This window comes from Perognathus longimembris, chromosome 7 (assembly GCF_023159225.1).
Source record: "Perognathus longimembris pacificus isolate PPM17 chromosome 7, ASM2315922v1, whole genome shotgun sequence".
Classification (NCBI taxonomy): Eukaryota; Metazoa; Chordata; class Mammalia; order Rodentia; family Heteromyidae; genus Perognathus; species Perognathus longimembris.
In genome coordinates, this window is record NC_063167.1 from 9643307 (window position 1) to 9665030 (window position 21724).

At 54.8% G+C, this 21724-nt stretch overlaps 1 protein-coding gene across 3 annotated transcripts; it reads right to left on the minus strand.

Moving 5' to 3' along the window:
* Nucleotides 1–7144: 7144 nt before the first annotated feature.
* Hspb7 (heat shock protein family B (small) member 7) lies at nucleotides 7145–16933 on the minus strand. 3 transcript variants are annotated; one of them, XR_007211516.1, is made up of 4 exons: nucleotides 16223–16933; nucleotides 15690–15823; nucleotides 13263–14664; nucleotides 7145–7155 (listed from the first exon to the last, which is right to left on the minus strand). XR_007211516.1 is itself a non-coding variant. In XM_048350316.1 (3 exons), exons 1-3 carry the CDS (start codon nucleotides 16410–16412, stop codon nucleotides 14485–14487), a joined length of 489 nt encoding a protein of 162 aa, XP_048206273.1. In that variant the 5' UTR covers nucleotides 16413–16933; the 3' UTR covers nucleotides 13048–14484. The 3 variants fall into 3 exon arrangements, 2 of the variants coding, with proteins under 2 accessions (XP_048206273.1, XP_048206272.1); XM_048350316.1 differs by lacking the exon at nucleotides 7145–7155 and having other exon boundaries at nucleotides 13048–14664; nucleotides 15705–15823; XM_048350315.1 differs by lacking the exon at nucleotides 7145–7155 and having other exon boundaries at nucleotides 13048–14664.
* Nucleotides 16934–21724: the final 4791 nt, after the last annotated feature.

A 21724-nucleotide genomic window follows, 5' to 3' on the forward strand; every position in this document is an offset into this window, starting at 1 on the left:
TGGTGTATGTGTATAGTGTGTGTGGTGTGTGTGGTGTGTGTGTGGTGTGTGTGTGGTTGTGTGTAACCCTGTCATCCTGGGGCTTAACTCAGGGCCTGACCCCCCTGAGCCACAGCTCCACGACTAGGTTTTTGGTGGTTCATGGTTTTTGGTGGTTTTTGGTGGAGATCATGGATCCCGTCCACCTGAGCTCGCTTTGAACCGGCCCTCAGGTGCTGAGATTACAGGCGGAGCTCCGCACCTGGCTTTGAAGATACTGAGCCCCAGGTTGTAAAGTTAAGCATTTCTGATGCTATCATTCCTTCCCTATTTTATTCCAGCAATTCTTCTGGAAACAAGAATTTGCCTCATCAGAAATCTAGAAATCTAGAAATGCAGTACACTGAAGAAGCAAGGCAGAGCTTTTTACTTTTTTAAAATAACTTTCTCAGTCTTCATCATGAAAAAATGAGTTTGTTGGGATAAAGTTCACATGTCAAATCACTCTTTTTTTTTTTTTTTTTGGCAGCTCCTGGGGCTTGAACTTAGGGCCTGAGCACTGTCCTTGAGCTTCTTTTTGCTCAAGGCTAGCACTCTACCGCTTGAGCCACAGTGACACTCGGCCTTTTCTATTTCTTTTCTTTTTTGCCAGTCCTGGGCCTTGGACTCAGGGCCTGAGCACCGTCCCTGGCTTCTCTTTGCTCAAGGCTAGCACTCTGCCACTTGAGCCACAGCGCCACTTCTGGCTGTTTTCTGTATATGTGGTGCTGGGGAATTGAACCCAGGGCTTCATTGTATACGAGTCAAGCACTCTTGCCACTAGGCTATGTTCCCAGCCCCGGCCTTTTCTATTTCTGTGATGCCATCCCTACAGGGGAAGGTTTATAAGACGGTTTATGGGGGCCATCCTTCCCAAGGAGAGGGTGCCTGCCCCTGTCTTGGTGGAAGCTAGTAATTGGTGCTGGAGAGGAGGCTCTCTGCTTGCGTGGGAAGGTCTGGGTAGAGAGCGGGAATGCCCCCCTGTCCTGGTGGGTGCTCCAGGGCAGGGAGCTCAGGTTTGGGCGGAGCTGGGGCCTACCAGCTGCCAGGAGGAAAGGCAGTGGGAGGGGCTGAGGACCTAGGTGGGGAGAATGCAGACAATGGACACACTTAGCTTTTTTGCTCAAGGCTGGTGTTCTGCCATTGGAGCTTGGGCTCACTTCCAGTTTTTGGTCCTTAGTTGGAGATAAGAATCTCACAGACTTCCAAACCTGGCCAGCTTGGAACTTTAATCCTCTATCCTCAGATCTCAGTTTCCTGAGTACCTAGGATTACAGTTATGAATCACTGGGGTCTCAGAATCCTTTCTATCCCTTTTAAGAGAAGAATCCATTGCCTCCCTTTTCCCGCTGCTAGAGGCATTTGCATTGCCTTTGGTGATAGTTGGATGTTTGGTTTTTGGTCTTGGTACCCTAAGGTTAAAGCTCTTGACCTTTTGGCTTTGGTTTTGAAAGATAATTGGGAACCACTTCAGAGCAGTCTTTTGTAATTACAATAATAACTAGTCAGTCCACCTGTCTCTGAGCTTCCTTTTTCCTACTCCTTTTTCTCTCCCCTAAAGTGAGCCCTACAAATTAAAAGCATACCCCAGCCTCCCCCCCCCCCATCTTTCTGCCTTAGACATGGTCATCATTTTCTTCTTTTTCTTTTGTGTGCCGGAGATGGATGCCAGGGCCCCGCACGAGTTAGGCCAGCACTTCACCGTGGAGCTACACTCCACTCCTGACAGAAAATAGAAGATTGCCCCCTGGGGCCCTCCCTGAACTTGTCACTGGTACCCAGGAGGAAGGAATGCTGTCTAGACAAGCCTTGCTGGATTGTTCTGCTCAGTCAGATCACACTCAAATTGTACCGTCACGTTTCTCCCTGGCCACCGGTGCTGGGTGTGGAGTCTCCATAGAACCCCAAAAGGATGGCTCAGAGAGCTGCGGAAAGCACGTGGTGGGAAGCTGAGTGCAGGGCACCAGAGCTGCTCCACTCCTCAGGGGCCTCCCTGGTCGTCTCTCTACCTGTATCCATGTCCCCTCCTTTATACGAAACCAGCAAACTTGTCTTTCCCTGAGTACATCAGTTAAACCCAATGAGAGGTATGGGAGCCCCAATTTATGCTGGTTAGTCAGAACCACAGATAAAACCATTGAGTGCTTTCCACTAGTGTGGGGGGTGGGAAGGGCAGTGTTGGGGACGGAGCCTTCCACCCAAGGGTCAACAGCAACCTGCAGGTGAGAGTCGGAAATGAACTGAATGCAGGGACGTGCACCTGGCTGGATTTCTATTGCTTCTCGGTGTGTGGGGTTTGTCAGAAGTGGCACAGTGATCTGTTTCATTGTCACAGCAATGCAGACCAGCAAAGACCAAGACCACTTGCTAGAGAAGATAAGGGAGTTTATTGGGCTGGGAATGTGGCTTAGTGGTAGAGTGCTTGCCTAGCATGCATGAAGCCCTGGGTTCGATTCCTCAATATCCCATAAACAGAAAAAGCTGGGAGTTGTGCTGTGGCTCAAGTGCTAGAGCACTAGCCTTGAGCACAGAGAGTTTCAGGGACAGAGCCCAGGCCCTGAGTTAAGCCCCAGGACGGGCAAAAAACAAAAAAAGAAAAAGAAAAGGAGTTAATTGCCATTGACCCAAACTGGGATAGTGAGGGAAAGAAGTTTGGATCCCTAGGGAGGAAAAACCCTGGGTGTTATGCAAGCTGGTTATACACAAAATAGTCATTAATGGATGTACAAAAAGGTCAGGCAGGCTGACATCGACGTCTGAGCCGCTGGGCAATTCCTTACCCCTTCTGTAGTTATCCAATAATGCCTGCGGGCTTCCGCTATCATTCAGATGGCCCCACCTTGTCCCCCCAATCCACATTCCAGCAACGGCCCCACCTGGCCACCTTCTGGCAGCTGGATGCTGTAACGTGCCTTCGCCAGGAGGGGTCGCTGTCTACCTCATGGTGACAACAGAGATGGGGAGTTTGAGTTTGGTTTTTGTTTCTGTGACAGAAAATCTCCAAAGCTAACTAACAATGGCAGGCTGAATTCTCACTACTGGGTCTTTCTGGCCTTTTCAGCCTCTCTCTCTCCTCCCGCCCTCTCTTTCATACTTGGTCTTGAACTCATACCCTTGTCTTTCTTGCTCACTACAGACGCTCTACCACTTGAACCATACCTCCAACCCAGCTTCTTGCTGGCTAATTGGAAATAGAGTCTTTGGACTCCCCTGCCTGGGCTAGCCTCAAACCAAGATCCTCCATATCGCAGCCTCCTGAGTAGCTAAAGGCATTGGCACCTGGCTTGTCTTCCTTTTGAGACAGCATCCACATTTGCCTAGAATGGCCTCAAACTCCCCCATCCTCATTCCTCCAGATAGCTAGGATTGCAGGCATCTGCCACCAGACCCAGCTCTAATGTGACCAAGCGATTTTACTGAAAAAAGACATACACTTTCAAAGCAAAGATAGCATCACTGTATTGTTGTTGTTTTGTTTTTTTGCCAGTCCTGGGCCTTTGACTCAGGGCCTGAACACTGTCCCTGGCTTCTTTTTGCTCAAGGCTAGCACTCTGCCACTTGAGCCACGGTGCCACTTCTGGCTATTTTCTATATATGTGGTGCTGGGGAATTGAACCTAGGGCTTCATGTATATGAGGCAAGCACTTTTGCCACTAGGCCATATCCCCAGCCCAGCATCACTGTATTAAATGTAAGCAGTGTCACTTCCATTGATAAGTAATCATGCAAGCTAAACATAATAGTCACACCGAAACATGCTGCTCTCTAGAACCTATGCCCAGGCTTCCCTATAGAGGTTTTTGTTTTGTTTTGTTTGCCATTCATGAGGCTTGGAACTCAGGGCCTGAGCACTGTCCCTGGCCTCTTTTTCCTCGAGGCTAGCACTCCACCTCTTGAACCACAGCGCCACTTCTGGCTTTTTCTTTTTATGTGCTGCTTGAGAAATCGAACCCAGGCCTTTATGTCTACTAGATAAGCACTCTACCACTAAGCTACATCCCCAGCCCCCCTACAGAGATTTTGCAAATATGACTAGGTTTTTGTGATGAGGAGGGTCTGTGGGTTTGTTTAATCCTCAGTACCTCAAGAAAGAAAAAGAGTATTGTGCACAGTTCCTAGGAAACAGACCGATAACATGAGCTAGGGAAACAACCAGATGTTGCCTGAGGTTTGGGAAACCGAGGCCTGGTTGGAGCTGCCGGAGGAGATGGTGTCTTTTAGTAGGATGTGGTTTCTCTAGACCAAACAGTAATCTTGTCCCTGACTGCCTGGGGAAAATTGCTGAAGCTTCAGGTAGAGTTCTCTGAGCAGTCTTTATCAACTGTTCATTTATTTCTTCAATGACTAGTGTTACTCATTTCTGCAGACACTAGTAAAACTGTCACATTGTTTGTACCAGGAAACTACAGCCTCAAGGTGCTGAGGATCAAATTCAGATCTGTTTATATGCTAGGCAAATAACTCCCCCTCCCCCACCACCCCAGGACACACTTTTTGTACCCATTTCACAGGTTAGGGAACTGAGGCCCGGAGAGGTTAAGGAACGCACTCAAGCTTCTACGATGTGGCACAGTTGAGATTAGAACCCAGTCAAGCCTGCCTCTTGTTCCACAGTGGAGTACACAGCATCTCCAACTGACAGGACCTCATAAAGAAGAGCTCAGGGCAGGCTTCTTACAGGAAGTACCCCAACAGTAAGATCACCCAGTGAGACTGAGCTATGCCAAAGGAGAGGGGTGGAGAGGAATGTGTCAGGCAAAAATCCTGAGTTCATTCAGTCTGGCCTGGGGCATTCATTCATCCATTCATTCGCCATGAATGTATTGGGCATCCACTGTATGTCAGGATCTGCACCAGACCTAGGCATGTAACCATGGCTAGGAGATACAGGCCCTGTCACCAGGAGGGTGCTTACACTTTCAATAGCGGGAGAGAATGCATGTGCACAGAACAGCGTAGGGAGAGAGGCCTGGCAGGTCACGACACAGCCCCTCCAGATTGTTGACATGAGACCAATAGAAGTAAGCAGAAAGCCCCATGGCCAGAAGCATCTTTGAAAGAGTCTGTCTGAGCCGAGCATGGCGCTGCATACCTGTCATCCCCATCACTCAGAAAACGGAGGCAAAAAGATGGAGTGTTCAAGGCCAGCGTGGGCTAGTGTAGCAAGATCCTCTGCCTACAGAATAGGAGGCAGGGAAGGAAGACTGGGAGGGTGAGCCTCTGCCCAGGCAAAAAGGAGAAATGGTGTGGACTTGGCAGAGGTGACAGGGTAATGGCCCGTGCCCGTCAGGAGAGCTGACAGAGCTCCCTGCCCTCTTCCCCACGGCTGAGAGCCCAGGACTGGAATCACCGGGACTTCAAGGGGCGGGGCTATGGCTGCACAGCCCCTTCCTACCAGCAGGTGGCACCATATCGCCAGCTGGAAGGGCACTAGGGCCAAGGCTAGCCAAAGGGAAGAGGTGCTGGACTGGGGCCAGTGCTGTGGGGCCCGCCCCAGGGGGTCGCTGTTTTCAGACGCCATGCTTCCTTCTAACCAACACCCCTTTCCTATGGAATGGTGGATATTCGTGCCAGGCGTAGCAACACTTCAGAAGTGAGTGGTCCGCATAGATATAACCTATGACCCAGCCATTCCACTCCTAGGCATCTACCCTGAACAACAGGATCCAGGATACCATAAAGACACCTGCACATCCATGTTGTCACTGCGCAATTCACAATAGCCAAAATATGGAAACAACCCAGATGCCCCACAATAGAATACTACATAGCAATTAGAAATGATTAAATAATCGCATTCGCAGGGAAATGGTCAGATCTTGAACAAATGATGTTGAGCGAGACAAGCCTAGAGCACAGAGAACAAAGGCGTATGGTCTCCCTGATATGTGGTTGTTGGGGGTCCGGGGAGAACAGTAGAGATCATGTCTGTAAAACAACAAACTTCTTTTCTTTTTTTGGCCAGTCCTGGGCCATGAACTCAGGGCCTGAGCACTGCCCCTGGCTTCTTTTTGCTCAAGGCTAGCACTCTGCCACTTGAGTCACAGCGCCACTTCTGGCCATTTTCTATATATGTGGTGCTGGGAAATCGAACCCAGGGCTTCATGTATACAAAGCAAGCACTCTTGCCACTAGGCCATATTCCCAGCCCCCAAACTTCTTTTCAAATTGTATTTCCACATGTTTTGGTCAGCGACTTTACATTACCTCTCTAAAACCAAACAATTAACTGAATAAGCATACAAAGATCTAGGATAGTCCTGAGGTTCACAAGAGCTTAACAGTTATGTATATATGATTGTATAAGACGAGGCTAAGCAAAATGAACTCCAAGAGATGGAAACAGGAGGATTTTATTGTTGTTGTTAGGTTTTACGTACTAGGTGAATTTCCTTTGGTGTACCCCCTGTGGTCACTGTATATGATTTTGGTACACTGGATAATGTATATATGTTTATCTGAACTAGGGAAGGGAAAGAAAATGGAGGGAGGGTATAACAAATATGATAAGAAATGTACTCACTACCTTATTATATAATTGTACCCCCTCTGTACATCACCTTGTCAACAAAATTTAGTTAAAAAAAAAATAAAAGAAGTTGGGGCTGGGAATACGGCCTAGTGGCAAGAGTGCTTGCCTCCTACACATGAAGCTCTCGGTTCGATTCCCCAGCACCAAATATACAGAAAACGGCCAGAAGCGGCGCTGTGGCTCAAGTGGCAGAGTGCTAGCCTTGAGCAAAAAAGAAGCCAGGGACAGTGCTCAGGCTCTGAGTTCACAGCCTAGGAATGGCCAAAGAAAAGAAAAGAAAACAGCAGATCTGAGGACCCTCCCATCTCATCCCTCCAAGTAAGTAGCTGGGATTACAGGCGTGAGTCACGGGCGCCCAGATTTACCCAGACGCCTTCTATAGGGACCACCTACTGCTTCACTCCAGCCTTGGGAGTGCACGTGATTTTATTTACCATTCTAAAGGTTAGAAACTGAGGCACCGAGAGGCTCAACACGGTGCCCATGGACGCACTACCTAGAAAGAGGCAGAGCCCAAGCCAGACGTGGTGGCGACACCGTGATCCCGGTGCTGGGGAGACTGAGGCAGGAGGATTACGGTCAGCAGCTGAGGCTGGGCTGCCAGGCTCAACACCGAGGAACTGGAGGAGCCAAACTTACCCAGGTTGTCTCCCGCGAAGTCTGCGCCTTGCCTGTTTCTTGGGGGTGGTAGTGGGCCCAGGGCCCCAGGCGAGCCGGGAAAGCACTCTGCTACCCTACTGTACCTCCAGCCTAAGAGAAGTGAAAGCTTTAGTAGGAACGTGAAATAGTAAAGCCTCTCTGTAAAACAGCCTGACATTTGCTCGGCATTCCCAGACTGGAGCTGGTGCCTCACACCTGTAATGCTAGCTGCGAAAGAGGCTGAGATCTGGAGGATCATGGTTTGAAGCTAGCCCAAAGCAGAAGAGTTTTTACAATACTCTGTTTAAAAAATAACCGGGGAAAAAAACAGATGGGAGGCTTGGCTCAGGTAGTAGAGCACCAGTCTAGTAAACGTGAGGCTCTGAGTTCAAACCCAGTGCCACCAAAGGGAAAAAGACAGAACAATGCAACAAAATAGCATTATTGTATAATCCAGCAATCTACAGCATATTACCAAGAGCAGAAAAACCACGCTCACACCAAAACCTCTAACCAAAAGGGAGAAGCAGCCCAGACACCATCAGCTGGTGAATAAATCAACCATTCATGCCATGTGGTTTGTGCACACAGTGGGAGATTACCCTGCTTTAAAAAGGAATGAACAAGGGGCTGGTAATATGGCCTATGGTAGAGTGCTTGCCTCATATACATGAAGCCGTGGGTTCGATTCCTCAGCACCACATATATAGAAAAAGCCAGAAGTGGCGCTGTGGCTCAAGTGGTAGAGTGCTAGCCTTGAGCAAAAAGAGGCCAGGGACAGTGCTCAGGCCCTGAGTTCGAGCCCCAGAACTGGCAAAAAAAAAAAAAAAAAAAACCAAAAGGAATGAACAAGCTGTGTCCCTGTGGCTCACACCTGTAATCCTAGCTACTTGGACAACTGAGATATAGAGAATTCAAGGTTCAAGACCAGCTTAGGAAATAGTTTCCAAGATCCCATCTAAACCAATAAAAACAAAGTGACAAGCCTGTGGTGCCAATTCTGTAAGTCATTTATCTAGGGTGGTGAGCTAGGATGGCCCAGGGAAAAACAGCAAAACCTGAGTGGGCAAACAACTAAAGCACAGAGGACTGGAGGTGTGACTGGTGATAGAGTGCCCCCCTAGCAAATGTGAGAGTCCAAGTTCAAATTCCAGTACTGCTCCCTCCCTCCCTCCTTCCCAGAAAAACCTAGTGAAATGCCAAGCCAAGCATGGTGGTACATGCCTGTAATCTCAGCTGCTCAGGAGGATCCTGAATTCGAGGCCAGCTAGCAAAGGCACCATTCTGTCTCAAAAAGGTGAGGGAAGGGGCTGGGAATATGGCCTAGTGGTAGAATGCTTGCCTCGTTTACATGAAGCCCTGGGTTTGATTCCCCAGCATCACATATAGAAAAAAACCGGAAGTGGCTCTGTGGCTCAAGTGGCAGAGCACGAGCCTGGAGTAAAAAGAAGCCAGGGACAGTGCTCAGGCCCTGAGTCCAAGCCCCAGGACTGGCCAAAAAAAAAAGAAAGAAAAGGTGAGGGAAGGAAGAGCAGAGGCAAAGCTCAAGTGGTGGAGCACCTGACTAGAACATGCTAGGTCCTAGGTCTGATTCCCCAATACCACAATTAAAAATAAATTTTTAAAAAACCAAAGGAAGGCCCAGGTGCTGGTGGCTTACATCACTGTGTAATTCTACCTCCTCAGGAGGCTGAGATCTGATGATTGAGTTTTGAAACCAGCCTGGGCAGAAGTCTGTGAGATTCTTTTTTTTTTTTTTTGCCAGTCCTGGGCCTTGAACTCAGGGCCTGAGCTCTGTCCCTGGCCTCTTTTTGCTCAAGGCTAGCACTCTACCACTTGAGCCACAGTGCCACTTCTGGCTGTTTTCTACATATGTGGTGCTGAGGAATCGAACCCACGGCTTCATGTATATGAGGCAAGCACTCTACCATAGGCCATATTCCCAGCCCCATGAGATTATTATTTTTTTTTTTTTGTGGGGCTTGAACTTAAGGCCTGGACACCATCTCTGAGCTCTTTTACTCAAGGCTAGCACTCTCCCATTCGAGCCAAAGTTCCGCTCCTGGCTGGTGGTTAGTTGGAGATAAGAGTCTCATGGGCTTTCCTGCCTGGGCTGGCTTCAAACCGCAGTCCTCAGACCTCAGTCTCCAGAGCAGCTAGGATTACAGGCGTGAGCTGCAGGTGCTGGTTAGAAGCAGGCAGTTTGGGTATCAGAGTCAGGCCAGGAGTCAGGCAACCTGACACCGGAGGATGACGGCATCGTGTCCACGTCAATGTTGGTTCAGAATCTTGTCCTGGGCTGCTGATGAGAAGACGGCTTGTGGTGTGTGACTCAGGGCAGGGTCTTGCTGAGCTGGCCAGCCTGGAGGAATGACCCCCCTAAAGTCAAGCATTCTCTCCATCCATGGAAGGGTTTGACCGGCACAGCTCCGTCTCCAGGAGTCAGGGCACAGCGGTTCCCCGATCTTTGCAGACCCTCCTGGAGGCGTGAGGTCCTGGACTCCCAGCTCCGTGCCCTCTGAGGTCTGCCCACCCCTCCCTCCGGAGGGGGCCGTCTGCTTGTCTGCTTTGCCTCTGCTTTGCATAGACGTCTGCTCCTGCTCACGCCACCGGTATGTCTTCCTTCTCGGACAGACCTGTATTTTCTGGCTCTCTGCACCCAGGGACTAGAATCTGCTAGCATTCTGACCTTAGGGTACTTCATGTTCACAAGCAATCACACTGAGGGAGTGACTCCACCAATAAAGACTGGATTGAACCGGCGAGGGGAAGGCCCGGCCCCGCCAGGCTTCGCCCAGAACGGTGCCTGGGCCTTGCCTCCTGGCAAACCCAGTGTGGCGAGGTGCTGTGTGGGAGGGACAACACATGCTCAGCAGGCACGAGGCCCCGGGTTCGAGGTCCCACACAGCAAGATAAAGAGGGGGAAAAGAAAGAGAGAGGGAGAAAGAAAGGAATTGTGCAGGAAGGAAAAGTAAGATGGAGCCAGGCACCAGTGGCTCATACCCGTAATCCTAGCAACTCAGGAGGCTGACATCTGAGGATCGCAGTTCAAACCCAGGCTAGGCAGGAAAAGTCCGTGAAACGCTTATCTCCAATGAGCCACCAGAAAGCCGGAAGTGATGTCACGGCTCAGAGTAGTAGAGCGCCAGCCTTGAGGGAAAAGAGCTCAGGGACAGCACCCAAGCCCAGAAGGTCAAGCCCATGACCACCACCAACACCAACAACAAAAAGCAGGATGGAGGAAGGATGGTAGGATGGTACACACCACCTTACAGAGCTACCCTCTCCTTCCCAGCTTCCTGGGTGTCACTCAAATGGACATTCCAGCTGGACACCAGTGGCTCCTGCCTGTAATCCCAGCTACTCAGGAGGCTGAGATCTGAGGATCACAGTTGGAAGCCAGCCTAAGCAGGAAGGTCTGCGAGACTCTCGTATCTCCAATAAACCACAGAAAAGCCAGAAGCGGAGGTGTGCCCCAAGTGGTCCAGTGCTACCCTGGAGCAGAAGAGCTCAGGGACAGGGCCCAGGACCTGGGATAAGAAAGACACAGGGCAGGTCTCAGAGCTGATGTTTCTGTCAGACTAGGGAACAGATGAGGGGTGAGGGGACCAGGGTGGATGGGCGGGGGGGGGGGGTTGATCCACGCATGGAAGATCATATCTTCATCTCACCCCACCACTCATTTGCTGTGTGACCCTGAGCAAGGTCCTGCCACTGTCTGGGGCTGAGGCTTCGTATCCTGTCAGCAGCAGTGTGGATTCCTTCCCGCAGTGGGGGGGGGGGGGGGCTCGCTGAAGAAGTGGACAGGCCTCAGGGGCTGATTCCCACCCCCCCCCCACGTCCTTCTGAAGCCTGGGGATGAGCAAGGTGTGGGTGGGAAGGGAGGCCGCAAGCCTCAGGCTGGGGGTTCTGTGCTGGAGGAGACTTGGTGCCTTTTTTGTTGTGTTTTAGGAGACAGGGCGGAGGGGGGACCTGACTTCATCCATTCTCTTGCTCCGGCCTCCCCAGTGCTGGGATTACAGGTGTGCACCACCACACTCCACTGGACTGGGCTGCTGGTGCAGAAACCTCCAGGGGTGTCTCTTCCCTTCTGGGCCTCCGACACCATGCTCCCTGACCTTTTCCGTGTGTGTGTGTGTGTGTGTGTGTGTGTGTGTGTGTGTGTGTGTGTCTGTCTGTCTGTCTGTCTGTCTGTCTTCTCAGAGGGCTGAATCTTTTCAAGCTCCCTGGCCTAGAATCCAGCCCCCACCCCCACCCAGGTGTGACTTTGAAGGAGCTGGGGCAGGGGCGGAGGAGACCAGGACTCTGATGCCAAGCTGGGTGACCTTGGGCCAGGTGCGTGACCTCTCTGAACCCCCTTATCACCTCTGTACGACCACAGTGAGTACCCCGCCTGCCTGGCAGGTTGGTGGGAGAAAGCAGTGTGCCTGACTCCTACTAAAAGCTCAATGAATGGGGTTGCTATAATTACTTCTCACGGGTGGGGGTGGGTCAGGCTTATATTTAGCCTGGAAAGGGGCGGGGCACCCTGAGACAAAGCAGGGTGGGGAGGGTGGAGCCCACAAAAGACCAGTGGCTCCCCTCCCCCCTCCTCGCTCCCCCCTGCCCCCGGGGGGCACGGGGTCACCTTGGTTGGAGAGGCAGCTAGAGACTCCATTAGACTGGATGGACCCCAGTCCCTGGCACCTGCTAGCTTGTCCCACGGGCCAGGTGGCTGGGCCCCGGGGTGGGAGGGGCTCCATCCCCTCCCCCCATCCTGGGACTGGCTTTGCTGGGGTCTGGCCACCAAGGTGAACCTGACCTTGAATGAGGGGTAAGGAGGGGGAGGGGCTGCTCTGGCTCCTCCCCCCAAGCCCAGCAAGGAGAATGAGTGTTGGGGCTGCAAATAGCCCAGTGGAATGAGTGAGTCACCCAGGCTGGAAATACTGCACCCTCCCCTCTGCTTCTCTGACCTCAGCCCCTGCCCTGTGCTTCACTGGGGAATGCCTGGCACTCTGATGTCGAGTGCCTGGAGGGTGCGGGGGTCACTCAGAGAGTTCCCCCAACTTTTCTGAGTCAGCCAGCACCCCACCATGCCCCTGGTTCTACACCCTGGGTCCAGCTGGCTGAGCCTGAGGCTGTGTGACTTTGACTCAGTTACTCAGCCTCTCTGGGTCTTAGAGCCCCCCACGCTGGCACCAGGCTTCAGGAAAGGATGTGAAGGGCTGGGCTGGAGCTCAGCAGTGGAGCACTTGACCAGCCAGGCCACACATCCCATACCCAGTACTGGAAAACGAAAAGACAGGACCCATGTACCCCCTCCCCTGACACAGGGTTGGGGGGCGGCACCCCGCACAGCAGACACCGCGCCTGTGGTCCTGGCTGCTCAGGAGGCTGAGACCTGAGGATCACAGTTGGAAGCCGGCCCGGGCAGAAAGTCCTGAGACACAGCTCCGATTGAGTAAGCAGGGGCTTGGCTGGGAATGTGGCCTGGTGGTAGCACGCTTGCCTAGCGTGCATGAAGCCCTGGGTTCCACTCCTCATCCTCAGCACCACATAGACAGGAAAGGCCAGAAGTGATGCTGTGGCTCCAGTGGCAGAGGGCTAGCCTTGAGCAAAAACAAGCCAGGGACAGCGCCCAACCTGAGTTCAAGCCCCAGTGCTCTCTCTCTCTCTCTCTCTCTCACACACACACACAGAGGAGGAAAGGCCCAAAGAGGGTCAGGGTTCGCTGGAAGGTTCTGGAACCACTGCAGGTAGCAGGTGGGTTTCCAGAGCCAGAGGAGACCACACATTTTACTAGACCTCAAGTCACGCAAGTCTACTCTGTTCCCAGCTCTACCCCAGGCATGACAATGGCAGGCTGAGCGCCCCGCAAGTCTGTGATACAGTCCTTTATTGAATAAGGGGTACAGTTACCGTGCCCTGACCTCCCATGGCGCCCACCTGTCCCCCACGGCCCCCAAGGTCAGGAGTCAGGCCACCCTATAGCACATTGGCTCCCGGGACTCCGATGCTGGCTCAGCCACTTGTCCTGGGGGCCCCCAGCTGTGAGCCACCCCTCCCCGCCGGCTGTCTCCCCATGGAGAGTCACGCTCCAGGCTCCAGGGTTCAGGCTGATGGGGTCCCACCCTGGATTGGGGGCCAGAGGGCGCTGGGGGTGAGCTCTCCTCCCCAGCAGGGGGGACGTGGGCAGGCACATGGCCCCAGCAGGGTGGGAGGAGGGAGCACTCAGTGCGGAGGGGAGCACTGAGAACAGCTGAGACATGTGGGGTTCAGAGCTGACCCTCGGGGAGAAGCTGGGCATGGGACAGGGGACAGCTCAGAGACTCAGTGTCCTACCGAGGAGAAGGCAGACATTAATCCTGACTCTAGAATATTCTGAACTTGGTTTCAACTAATGGTAATGCCAAGTATTTGGAGGTGTGTGTGTGTGTGTGTGTGTGTGTGTGTGTGTGTGTGTGTAAGCTCACACCCCCCGTAGATTCATAAATGAAGAAGTGAGGATAGACAGAAACTGCCCAGAGAAAGTTGCAAGAAGCTGGGCTCCAACCTGGAGGTCCCCCAAGCATTGCGCATGTCTTTGTCCCACTTTGGGGTGGGGGGCGTCCTGTCTGCAGAAGGAGCAGCCCCAGGGGTCCAGGCTCTGCTGGGGGGAGGAGGGGCAGCCCCCTCGCCCTGGCCTCACGGGGAGGCACTGGCAGGTGGAGGAGGAGGAGGAAGGCCGCAGTCCACACCGTTTATCATGAGGCTCTATGCATCAAACCCCATCGGTGGTACAGGTGCCTTGAGCCTGCCCTGGCACAGCTGGCCGGCGGGGGCGGGGGGTGGTGGGCAGCCTGCCAGCTGGTGTGGGGCTTGGAGAGTGGCAGAGGAGCCCTGCCTCACTGGGCCCCCTGGGGAGGCCCCTTCCTCACTGTCCACTGAGCCCGGGGACCCCCCCCCCGTCCCCAGTGCCCCTGCCCCTGGCCTGCAGAGACACCACAGATAGGAGGATTTGTCTGTCTGTCCTGCAGATCGTTTGCCCAGCCCCACCCCTCCCCATTCTCCTCCTTGCCCCCCTTCTCTGGGAACCTCTCTGTCCCCACCTCAGCCACTCTGATCTGAATTGTCGGAGACCACATCTGGAATCTGGAGGGTCGTGAGGGACACAAGAGGGTCCATGGGCTGCACTCGTTTGTGGGGGGCCAGCCCACCTGGGACCTGGGGGTGTAAGGGGCTGGAGCCTGAGCTGAGATGTCCTGGGGGCTGGAGCTGCGGCTGGCAGCTCATTCGTGGAGGAGGTGGGGTTGGGGGCGGGGCGGGGGGGGAGGCCCTCAGATTTTTATCTCTGTCCGGAAGACCTGCTGGACGTGCTCTGTGTGCGGGTGCCGCCGGGCCCGGATGGTGAGGCTCCCGTCCTCCCCCAGGGCTGAGGTCACCGAGGTGGGGTCCACGTCCTCCGGCAGCTGGCACTTGTGGGCGAAGGTGTTCATGACCGTGCCGTCGGCAGCCAGCTGGGTGAGGGGGGGGGGGGCAGGTCAGGGCAGGCTGCCCAGGAAAGCCGCGGCCTCCCCATCCTGGCTCCACAGAGGGGTCCTCCGTCGGGTGCAGAGGGGTCATGGAGAGGAGGGGGAGCCAGGGGTGAGGCCAATGTGGGAACTTCAGAGGAGCTAGCAGGACCTCCTGGGGTCCCGGGGTCCTGGTGGGGGGGTGGTCTGTGCTGTCAGGCAGAGGCCAGGAAGCTGGGGTTCCTTGAGCAATGTGGGGGGGGGAGGCCTGCCTGCCTGGCTGGATTCCCAGACTCGCTGGGTGTCTGAGGCCAGGCCTCCGCCCTCCCCGCCGCTCAGCCAGCACATAGCGTCCGTCCCCCGCGTCTGGCTGGCTGCGTCACTCGAGGGTGGCGAGGCTGGCACGTGCCACCACAGTCCCCAGGCCCCGGGCAGGGCTTCTGCGGAGTGCAGGGCGGGAAGCCGGGCCCTGGGGAGCCCGGAGGCTTTGGCAGACCTCCTGGGAGACACAGGTGGCCCTGCGGCCTGAGTGGCTTCTCTGTCCTGTGGGCCACGCCTTCCCCTGGGACCCAGGCCTCCTTGCCCTGGGGGGGTGGGGCTTAGACTTAGAGCCTCAGCCCAGGTCAGAGGGGCAATGGGGTCTGGGCCTCTGGCTCTGGGATGGAGAGGACCGGAGGTGTGGCATGATGGATGGCCCTCCCCGAGGTGAGCACCTCCTTTCCTCCCTCCCTACCCCTCAGCCTAACACGGCCACATGGCTCCTCTTGTGTCTCGGTCCCCTCTGCCCATGCACCTCCCCCTTACCCCCTCAGCTTCTTAGGGCCCCTCCCTGTAAATGGAAGCTTTAGGGTAGAGAGCGGCCTATAGGGGAGCCCCTGACTCCTTGGGGACCACTCCTTCCGTGTGCCCTGGGGGACTTTGGATGGAGAAGGGACACTGGGACCGCAGGAGGTCCAGGCCAAGGGGCTAGACTAGGCAGATGTCCGGAGGCAGGGGGAGGGGGCGGGGGGGGGGAAGGGGGGTACGCTCACCTTCTCAGCCCGCACCTCAATGTGGTTGTTGGAGGTGGTGACGATGATGTCCTCGGGAGAGAAGTCTCTTACATCCACTGCAAACTCATAGGCGTCCCCCAGGGTCTTGATGTTGCCTGGCCCCCCGGTGCGGGCTGCGGAGAGGACCCCCATGAGCCAGGCACCCCACCGCTAGAACCCAGCTCTCCGTCCCTCTCTGGGAACAGGGTCTGGCCCCCAGGTCACCTGCCCTCAGCTGCCCTCCACAGCCCCTCCCGAGGTGTGCAGCCTGCCCGCGCCCCGACAGCGGGGGGCCTCAGGCGGCACCCACCTTGTGTCTGCTAGGGCAGTGCTCATTCTGCATCACCCCCACCTGCAGGCCCAGGGGCGCCGCCACCCCTCCGTTCCAGCCAGCTCTCCGGGCACTGGGCGATGCAGCACCTCTTGCTGGCAGTTGGACAGTTACAGCATGGGTTGTTTTTTTTTGGGGGGGGGGGCGGAATAGAGATCCCCACCTGTGCCTCTCCCCTCCCCCCCAGAGCCCCAGCACTTGCCTGGGAAGGCCAGGGGCTCCGAGTGGGGCCGGATGAAGCTGCCGAAGTCCTCCGAGAACAAGCTTAAAGCCTTCTCCATGGGGGGGTCCTGGGCGGGGAGGGCTCGGGAGGCCGAAGAGGAGGAGGAAGAGGAGGACGAGGAGTGGAAGCTTCGCTCCGCTCGGAAGGAGGAGGAGGTCCGGTGGCTCATTCACGGGCAGTGCAGGGCCCGGGGCAGGCGGGCAGGGGCAGGAGAGAAGAAATGTGTGGGTACAGCCCGCGGGGTAGCGTGCTGGGCCCCGGCTGCCCGCGCTTTATAAGGCCCGCCGGCGCTGGGCTCGGGGCCAGCCTCTTGTCTCCTAGCTAAATTTAGGCCTCTTCATGGCCCAGAGGGGGCTGGAAATCTTCTCCGGAGAAGTGGCCTCGCTGATAGTCAGACTCACGCAGGCCGAGCTGGAGGGCTGAGCTCACCCCTGGCATTCCGGCCCCAAGGGCCTTCAAACCCTGCCGGATAGGGGGTGGGTCTGCTGTCCTGCCACTCGGGGTCCCACGCCTGTGCGAGGACTTGGACGTCTCCATGTTTCACTCATCAGCCTGGGGGCTCTCCAGGGATCCTGGTTCTCCAGGATGTGAGCCGCCCCCCCTCCCACCTCTGGCAGGTGTTGGGGCGGGCGGGGGTGGGGGTGGGGGCTTAGGCCCAGACACAGGGGATAGATAATTTGGAGATTGTCCTTACAGGTCTAGGAGGGTTTTGTTCCCAGCCACAGTCGGCTTGACTTTAAATGCCCGGGAGATGCCAGGCCTGGACTGTGGTTGGGGGATTGTAAAGGTAACTCTGGATTTCTGGGGTACCTCGGGGCACCAGCTCCCTAGTTCAAGCTTTCCAGCACCCCATCCTCTGATCCCCAATAGGAAGGAAGTATAAGCCCCACCTTATGGACTGGGAGCTATCTAGCCTCCCAGGAAGGGAGGGGCTGGACCGGTGTAAGAGGCAGAGCTGGAGATCGAATCCAGATGTGTCCAACCCCAAGCCTTTCATTTATTTATTATTTTTTTTTAACAGTACTGGAGATTGAACTCAGGACCTTGCTCATGCTAAACAAGCACTTTACTGCATGAACCACGCCCTCAGCGTTTTCGTCTGTATTTTCTTTTGCCTGAGCATATTTAATATTTTCATTTTAACAAGATGTACCCGGGGGGGGGGGATAGGATAAAGGGGGGGGGGACACACCTGAAACGGAGGTTGGAAGGGGGAGCAAATACAGTCACTATATTTTTACATTATGTAAAAAATCAACTACAAAACTTGTGGGTAGGGATGGGATGGGAAAGATGGTGGGTTTTTTTTTTTGTGTTTTTTTTTTTAATTGAGATAGTCTCACTAGCTCATTTTCCCCAGGCTGGCCTGGAACTCACAACCCGCCCGCCTCTGTCTCCCATGCAGCTGGGGTCACAGGCAGGTACTGCCACAGTCCAATACGCCTTTTTCTTGACTTGTTTTGTCTGCATGTGCTGGTTCTGGGCTTGCACTCAGGGCCTGAGCATGGTCCGTGAGCTTGTTTTGCTCAGGGCTAGCACGCTACCCCTTGTGTCACACTTTCACTTCCAGCTTTTCGCTGGCTAATTGGATATAAGAGTCTCACTGACTTTCCTGCCCAAGCTGGCTTCAAACCACGATCCTCAGATCTCAGCCTCCTGAGTAGCTAGGATGACAGGTGTGAGCCACTGTTCCCAATGTCCTCTTTTACTTTTATTTTTACCGTACATATATAGAGACAGCTCGGCCTAGGTGACATTAAGAAGCCCCTCTCTACCTACCACATTGCTCATCAGAGCCACGATAGATGTCACACTTCATCAGGGAGGGTCAGGAGACCGGGCAAGGCCCTTTGGGGAAATAGGCTGGCTGTTGGTCTATCCTGGTGTCAGTGTGGGGCACAGTGCTCTCCCTTCCTGCCCTCAGAACAACAAACTCCCTTTTCACACAGAGGCTCCCAAGACCTGTGGAGAACCGGAAGTACTGGCTGACAGTGCTTCCTGTGTTCTGAGGTTTCTCTGTGGTGTCTCCTTTCCCTTGAGCAAGGGGTCATGTTTCTTTCCATTAGACTGGGGGCTCCGACAGAAGGGGCCTGTGTCTTCCTTCTTGCTCATGCAGAGGCCAGCCTGGAGCTGCATCTCTGGGGGGAGGGCTCCCCATATGGTGTGGTGGGGGACCGGACAAGGCACTGGGTGGCTGAGGGCTGGGGTGGTGGCAGGAAGGGTAGAGTTCACAAGGGTGGGCCTGTGTCATTTACCCTGCCCCAGGGGAGTGCGGGCAGGGCTGGGGGAAGTCACCAGCCCAGAGATGTGATGGAAAGTGGTGGGGCCAGGCGTGGGGGTTCTGGAGCTGCCTGTCCACCAGAGGGAACCGGGAGCCAGTGGCTAAATGCAGACACGCTGTCATGGTGCTGAGGACCTGAGTCACTGCTCCTGGATGTGGGATCCCTTACCCACCCCCGCTGTCCCTCCCTCTCCCCCCTCTCCCCCCTCTCCCTCCCCAAGGAGTCATCCACACAAATACTGAATCCTCTGGCTTGCAGGCCAGCAGAACCCGAAAGGTCATTGAGGTCATTCCCCTGAGTCCAGCGTACCAGAAGAGCAATTACACGGATTTCCACGCAGGGGGCATGGGACATCAGCAGGCTTTCCACAGACGCAACACAGCTCCCCAAGATCCTAACGGAGAATTAGTAACGATTTCAAGTATTTATTATTAGTGTGTGTGTGTGTGTGTGTCAGTCCTGGGCTTGGGCACCCTCCCGTAGCTTTTTCTATTACGGTGGCCTGGTACTCTTATCACTTGACCCACAGCTCTACTTCTGGGTGTTTTGTTTTGTTTTGTTTGGTGGTTAATTGGAAATAAGTGCCTCCTGGACTTTCCCTGCCCGGGCTGGCTTTGAACCTCCATCCTTTAGATTTCAGACTCCCAAACAGCTAGGGTTGCAGGTGTCAGCCCTGGGGAGCCTGGCATCCTATCGAGCATGCGGTCAGGACTCTTCTCCACCAGCCCCTGGCCATCCCAGAAGCCGGTCCCGAGCTTTTGCTGGAGGCAGGCACTGCTCTTGGGGACTTGGATGAATAAGGCAGAGGCAGGAGCCTGTCCTCAGGCTCTCCTCACGAGGAGGAAACTGAAATCCAGAGTGGGGAAGGAGTGGGCAGAGCTGCTCTGCTTTCAGAGCTGTCCCCACCCTCCCGGCCCTCCCCAGCCCTCCTCCGCTGCCAGGTGCCTGATGCAGAAGAGGGGAAACTCAGCTAGGGCGGTGCGCTGTGGCTCGTGGAGGAATTCGCCCTGGGCACTGGCTGGCTCCTTGGCTGTCTGTCCTCTCCTCAAGCTTCCTGGTGGCCATGGGCCCGGGGAGTCTCGCAGACGTGCAGGGCCAGCTGTGGCGCTGGGTGGCAGCTGCCCAAACCTGAGACAAGTTTGGGATGTCAACAAAGCAGCCATTACCTGTGTGTACACCCAACAGATCCCTGCGGTCAAAGCGAGAGTACATTTGGGTCTCGGGGCCCAAGAGCAGAGAAGCAAGCCTCAGCCCTGTCCATCAGGAACTATACACTCAATTCTGTGCTGAACAGAGACAGCACAGGGCCCCAGGTTTGAACCCAAGTGGCTTTCAGGAAGAGGAAATAGATCTGTCCCAAATCTCATGCCCAAGTCTTCTGAAAGTTGAATCAGGGAAACACCCTCAATTTCCTACCTAAGCTATCCCCGTTGCTAAAGCCGCAGGAGGGGCTGGGGATATGGCCTGGTGGCAAAAGTGCTTTCCTCTTATACATGAAGCCCTGGGTTCAATTCCCCAGCACCACATACACAGAAAATGGCGCTGTGGCTCAAGTGGTAGAGTGCTAGCCTTGAGCAAAAAGAAGCCAGGGACAGTGCTCAGGCCCTGAGTCCAAGGCCCAGAAATGGCTAAATAAATAAATAAATAAATAAAAATAAATAAAGCCACAGGAGCCAGAGGAGTTTCCATGAAGGGAAATTGCATTGTGTGGGGCAGAGGTCAGCTTTTGCTGTGCAACCTTGGGTGAGAGACTGCGTCTCTCTGACTTTCCGTTCATCATCTGCAAAACGATGACACTACCCAGACTCAACTGAGTGACGGGTCTGTGGATCTGGGCACTTGGCTAGCGCACGTGCACGTGCGTGCGTGCACACACATGCACACGCACACACACACACACACACCACCAACTTCAGGAGGTCTGGGTCTCTATCCTCTGATGGGGGTGACAGGAGATCTGTGACATTTACCCAGAAGCCCCCGTCCAAGCAGCAGCGGCTGGGATGCTGGGCTTTGAGAGACAGTTTGCTGGGGGTGGAAGGGGGACAGACACAAAGTTTATCCAAGTTCCCCAGCAGGCCCTTTCTCCCTCCCCAGCCCCGAACAGGATGGAACTCTCAAAGCAAAACCGTGACTCTTTGAGTCAAGGAAACCAGGAGTGGAGTCCTGCCTCAATCCCTGAGCCTCTCAGACTTGGTTTGCTTTTGTTGTTTGAGACCAAGCCTTGATGCATTTCTTTTTCTTTGTTTTCTTTCTTTCTTTCTTTTTTCTTTTTTGTTGGTCATGGGGCTTGAACTCTGGGTGTTTTATCCCTGAGCTCTTCAGCTCAAGACTAGCGCTCTACCCCTTGAGCGACAGCGCCACTTCCGGTTTTCTGGTGGTTCGTCGGAGATAAGAGTCTCATGGACTTTCCTGCCCGGGCTGGCTTTGAACTGTGATCCTCAGATCTCAGCCTCTGGAGTAGCTAGGATGACAGGCGGGAGCCACCAGCGCCCGGAGCCTTGATACATTTCTAAGGCTGACCTGGAACTCCTAGGCTCAAGGGATCCTTCTGCCCCAACCTGCAGAGTGGCCGGGACCTCGGGCGTGTGACGCCATGCAGCCAGCCGAATGGATCTTGGACCAAAGCGAAACAAAAACCCTCCCAAAACTCTCGCCACCACCACGTGATGCAATTTCCTTGGAACAGGACTCAGTGGCATCTCCCTGGGTCTCCAGGAGCAGCCGGGGCCATTCTGGGAAAGGCAGAGGACCTGACCGGCAGGATCCAGCCACCCCTCCTTTCACTCCCTTCTACCCCTCCCTGCGCATTCTCCCCTCTGCCCACCTGCTCCCCACGCTCATGGATTCTCAACCCCTTCGTAGCCAGCCGAGAACACAGAGCCCTGAGCCTCGGCCTGGGCTCAGCCTCCGGCTGTGGGTGCCCGCCTCCCCCTCCCAGGCCTGCTTCCCAGGAGCCTGCAGTGTGGTTGGTGCTGCCGCCTTCTGGGGTGTATGTGGCGGGGGGGGGGGGCAGCCTGCATGCTAGCGGTACTGGGGAGTTCTGGCTGGTTTGTCAAGGACATTCTTAATGGTTTCCTTAACCCCGGGGAGGAGGGGGAGGCGCTGGAGGGTGGAGTGCACACCTGTCCAGGTGCTCGGGAACTGCAAACACGGGTTCTGTTGGGGTTGCAGCGGGACGGAGCGACAGGTGAGGCGC